The following is a 5,351-nucleotide window of genomic DNA, read 5'->3' as shown; positions in this document are numbered from 1 at the left end:
TTCTTTTTTTTTTTTTTTTTTCTTAAATTAATCCATCGATTCTATGCAATATTTGATTAACAATAATATCGTTTCACGATACGCGTTTTTCTAGTTCGTAGTTTCTAATTCGATTTATTATGGAGAAAAGAAATTGTTATCGTTGTCATCGTTTTTTCTTTTTAAATTAATAAATTCCATCGTGCTTGCGCCAATTTGTAAAATCTATTCGCTGATGTTATCGTGTATAAATGTTTTATGTAGATTTATTATTCCAGGATAGAAATCGTTATTGCTTTCTTTTTTTTTCTTTTTTTAAATTATTCCATCCGTTTGTGTCAATTTCTGGAATTTACTTGATGATCTACGACGTTACCGCATTTCTAATAGATTTATTACACGAGAAACAGAGAGAGAGAGAGAGAGAGAGTGGAAATAAACGTTATAGACACAGAGTTTTAGAACTCTAATAGTATCCAACCGTGACACGATGCGTGTACACCGAGATCGTTAATCGAATTTGTATCCCGTGTAATGGAAAGTTAGGAAGTTCACTCAGCAAATGCTCAATTGGATACATGAATGTCAATTGTGGTTATTTTCGAAAAGTTGAAAGCGAATAAACCAGTAGCACATTAGTTTCTAAAAATCTAATCTCTCCAAAAACTTCACTTTGATACTCGTGATAATATTATCCATAATGTAACAAACATACAAATATCTAGAGTATGAGAGTACGTCTGCAGCGCGGTTACACGAGGAAAGGAATAACTTTACGAACGAATTATGTGTACATATGTTATACATCACGTCCGTGTTTATTTCCTCGACAAAGATTTTACTAGTGCGGCTGCACGTGGAACCCGGCCAATTCTCGCAAATAGCGCGGGTAAATCCAAGAGGATGTGTCACGCTATGATTTTTCGAACGCTTGAAGAATTTATCATTGGAATTCGTTAATCGGATAAATTGCGATACGTCGCGTACAAATTCCAGACGTAGAGGATTCCTTTTTTTATTTTCTCCACGACTGTCCGATCTCGTATCGTCGATCTTTTTCAGGTAACGTTAAAGACGAATGCCACTTCGATTTCAGGCCACGTGTCGCCAAATATCGAAAAACCCTTGAGGGAGATCGTCGAACTTAGAGGCGAGCCTTTTTTTGCGACCGTTTCAATATCGAGTTCGAACGCGATATTGATTAGAAATATTGAAAAAAAAAAAAGAAGGAAGGAAAAGAAAAAGAAACTCGAGACTGACTTTTTTAATTTCCGTGTTTCTAGCCAAAGCGTGACATAGAAACGTTTTCATCAACATATGTACGCACCATCAATTGCACTTTACGCATATGTGTACATATGTTTGTAAATTTGTTACATCTTAAAAAAAAAAAAAAGAAAAAATATCGCTACGTTTAAAAGTAATTTTCCATTTCTAAAGAAGTCTGTGGAATAAATTAACAATTTCGATGTTAATCTCTTCACGAGATAGATACAAAAGATTTGTTTTTTTTTTTTAAATCGTTACACGGTATAATCGGTACATGATTGGGGATCAAGGAAACTTACCCTTCGATGAGTCGTTCCACGTGTAAGCCCACAGGGACTGTAGCAGAGGATCTCAGTCACGTTCTGACGAAAATTACGGGTCATAAAACAATACACGGTGGGATTCAATGCGCTATTCGCGTGTCCTAGAAACAGGCAATAGGAGAAAGCATTGTTCCACCCTTCCGCTTCTCCGTTCTCTGTCCCTCTCACACCTGCGAACAATTTCCAGTTTTATATCGAAATCTTCGTTGATTCGATTTCTAGAGGAATCGAGTGATAAAGTTATGTGTTCGATGACCACGTCTTCTTTCGCTGATACGAGTTCAGCGAAAGGGTGAAAGTGTTAAAGTTAAAGTTAGCTTAGTCCATCATTCTCAAACAAAGAGAAATGGAATTAAATTAATATAGTATTTTATTAGTACTTATACAAGTATCGATCGAGAAATAGTGATTTTCCAACATTTTTATAAAGAATGATTACTCACTGATTACATTACACTGATAGTCTCTTAAGAGCATTAAAACGTTACAATTTGAAGGCTTTATATCGAAATTCGTCGGTTTGATTTCTAGAGGAATCGAGTAATGAAGCGGTATGTTCGATGATCATGCTCTTTTGTTGATATGGCTAGTCAATTATTTTCAAACAAAGAGAAATAGAATTAAATTATTATTTTATTAGTATTTATACAAGTATCGATCGAGAAGTGGCGATTTTCCGGCACGTTTTATAAAAAATGATTACATCCAAGTCTCTTAAGAGCATTAAAACGTTGCAATATCGTGGCTTTATATCGAAATTCGATTTCTAAAGGAATGATAAAGCAACGTGTTCGATGATCTTTCGCTCTTTCGCTGATACGAATTCAACGAAAGTATGAAAGCGTTAAAGTTAAAGTTAAAGCCAATCGATTATTTTCAAACAAATAGAAATGAAATATTAAATTATTATTTTATTAGTATTTATACAAGTATCGACCGAGAAGTGGCGATTTTCCGGCACGTTTTAATAAAATAAATGATTCTCACTGATACTCACTGATTATATCCAAGTCTTTTAAGAGCATTAAAACGTTATACGGGAGCCAGCAGAGGGCAAAAAGCACAGCCAGAAGAAGCAGTATCCAAGCGATTCGCCTTCGCTCACGTACCAGCCTGAAACTCTGCGAACAGAATGCAGTTACGCTTTGGTTGTAAACGTTGGCCAGATTTAGATCAACATCGATTCATCGTCTAATCGTCGAAAAGAGGAGTACAAAGGCGAGCAGATATATCCGGTTTCGACAAAACCGGGAAGAAATAGAAATGAAAATTTACAACGGAGGAAACGCGGCTGTTGAGCAAAGATACGAGTTAGAAAATCAAATAAGTGACGGTAAAAATAAAAAAAGAGACAACAAGAGCAGAGGATAATTTTCTTTTTTTTTTCTTTCGATATATACACGAGCTCGTCGCTCGAAACCGTTTCCTTTCCTCAAATTCTAATTATTTCCGTATCCGCGCCTCCGTTGAATAGGCCTTAACGAAGCAAAGTTAGAAAATTAATAGGCATCGTTCGATCGAGATATGTATTCAATTAAATACTCGTAAAGCGCGCGTATCTATCCTTGCTACGACGCCAATTCTTCGGCGTTAGACGATTTTTCCTTTAAACGATCCTTGCATTGTCAAATTCCAAAATCATTGTTTCCAAAATTCTTCCTTATCGTGTTTCAACTAACCTGTTGCGAGCTGGCGCTTCCCTGGGCACCGTCGCAATCGAATGGCGGTTTCCTGGCGCACAGTGTACGGCCCATCATGATGTACGATAGCACCACGACGAATCCTACGTAATAGAAATCGAGAAAACAGGATTGCATAGAGATTGAGAAAAATGGTAAAGCGATTATCCTCGTTTCGAAAGGAATGAAACGTTCGAATTGAATTGAATTTGTTATCAATCGAATTTGTTATTAATTGGTCTTACCGGGAATAGCGTAAACCAGCACGAAGCACATGGTGCCAAAAAGCGGGGCCTCTATACCCACAGATTTGAAATCTTCCAAGCACATGTAGAAATACAAATCGGTGGAGATATTTTGCGCGAAATCCGACCCGTGAAAGGATATGTTCCTGAGTATCATGATACCTGGATTCTGAAGGGATGTCTGGAAAAGAAAAGGTGAGAAACATTCGTCGATAATTTTCTTTTTTCGTTGATGACAGAGAAATAATGATGTTTAATACTGAATGAAGATGAAGATGAATATGAAACGAGGGAACGCTACTCTTTACGTAAAAAGAGTACTTTATAGGCAAGAACGTCTTCAAAATACTAACCACTCTGAGAAGAGGAGCAAAGATGATCAAAGCGACCACCCAGAGAGCTATGATAACGAAGACCGTGCTCTTGCGGTTGAAAACTCGTCGAAAAGCTATGGGGCTTCTTATCGCTAAATATCTGTCAATGCTCATCGCGGTGATAGTAAAAACCGAGGCAGCTACCGCAACACCTACGAAATTTCAAATACGTGGATATTAACATGTCAGGGTAAAATGTTAATTAGAGATTCTTGAACTAATTTTAAACAACATTTTCCTTTACGAAAATTATTAACAAAAAACATTGCCAATCATGCATAAAGTTCAAGCAACATATGTCGAAAATTTGTTAAATATAACAAATATTTATCGAAAAAAATTATCTTATTCGTAGATATAGGACGAATAAGTCGAATTTATTCAAAATGAACGATATGAAATTGCGTATAAAAAGGCAAATATATATATTAAATTTCTCTAATAAATCAAGGATAAATAATACGTATTTGAAGGATATTTGGAAGAAGAGGAGAATGATAAAAAAAAAAAGAAGAATGATAAAGGGGGATGATAAAAGAGGACAATGATAAAAAGGAAGAGAAAGAAGAGAGTGATAAAGAAGTTGAAATTACCTCAAGAATCTCCAATTAATTAGTGTTAATCCTATATTTGAATTGGGGGGAATATACGTAAAGAAATATATCAAAGAAATTGTCATTTTAAAATCACTGTTATAAATGTCTGTCATAAATTCGATCCTTCAATAAAACATTCAATTTTTGTTGGATTTGAATCTTTGTAGTTGAACGTGGGTGGTAAGGTCGTCGTCGGATAAAGAGAGAAATTAAAATTGAGCCCTAGTTGTGGAGGGAAACATTGAACCGCAATAAACGTGGATGTACGCGTGCGTGCAAGAACGCACACATTCCAAGTGAATCTTTTCTTGTACGTATCGCCCACGCCGCCTAAAGAGGGAGGGGGAGTGTCGTATCGCGACAACTCGAAGCTGCGAGACGTTCTCATTCATGTCACCTTACATTTCCGCGTGAGAGTTGGATAAAATAGGGATATGTATCTAAAAATATCACAAAAGAGTAATCGACGAAAATATTTATAACAACGTACAAAGATTCTAATCAATTTCAATCGGGCATAAAATGAAAGACAGATTGTTGTTAAGATCGTTGTTAAAATTACCCTGTAAGTAGAAGGAAAGTTTACACATTATTTCGCCGTGGATCCATTTCATCGAGACCGCCTGGCTGACGGCAACCGGCATGCAAATCGTGGTCACCAAAAGATCCGCCACGGACAGATTAACCACGAAGTAATTAGTCACGCTGAAAATAATAAAGGAGTTCTTTTCAATCATCTTTGAATCATCTTCGTGTTCGCGTCAATCGATGCCCACACATCGTAAAAATTTATTGATTTTTATAAAGCACACAAGAGGATGGACTTTGGTAAGAATCTTAGGACAATCAATATTGGACGCTCATCGAAATACAAACGATATTTTAT

At 36.2% G+C, this 5,351-nt stretch overlaps 1 protein-coding gene across 1 annotated transcript in view; it reads right to left on the bottom strand.

Moving 5' to 3' along the window:
• LOC102671864 (neuropeptide SIFamide receptor-like) overlaps positions 1–5,351 on the bottom strand; it is a 13,181-nt gene that overhangs the window by 844 nt on the left and 6,986 nt on the right. Inside the window, exons 7-12 of the mRNA XM_031512427.1 lie at positions 5,028–5,170; positions 3,849–4,021; positions 3,496–3,676; positions 3,251–3,354; positions 2,569–2,692; positions 1,548–1,741 (exon numbers count right to left, since the gene is read on the bottom strand). Coding sequence (XP_031368287.1) covers positions 1,548–1,741; positions 2,569–2,692; positions 3,251–3,354; positions 3,496–3,676; positions 3,849–4,021; positions 5,028–5,170 — 919 coding nt within the window. The remainder of the gene's footprint in view (positions 1–1,547; positions 1,742–2,568; positions 2,693–3,250; positions 3,355–3,495; positions 3,677–3,848; positions 4,022–5,027; positions 5,171–5,351) is intronic.

This window comes from Apis dorsata, unplaced genomic scaffold, assembly GCF_000469605.1.
Source record: "Apis dorsata unplaced genomic scaffold, Apis dorsata 1.3 scaffold_429, whole genome shotgun sequence".
NCBI classification, from domain to species: domain Eukaryota; kingdom Metazoa; phylum Arthropoda; class Insecta; order Hymenoptera; family Apidae; genus Apis; species Apis dorsata.
This window is presented reverse-complemented; position numbering and strand designations above follow the sequence as displayed.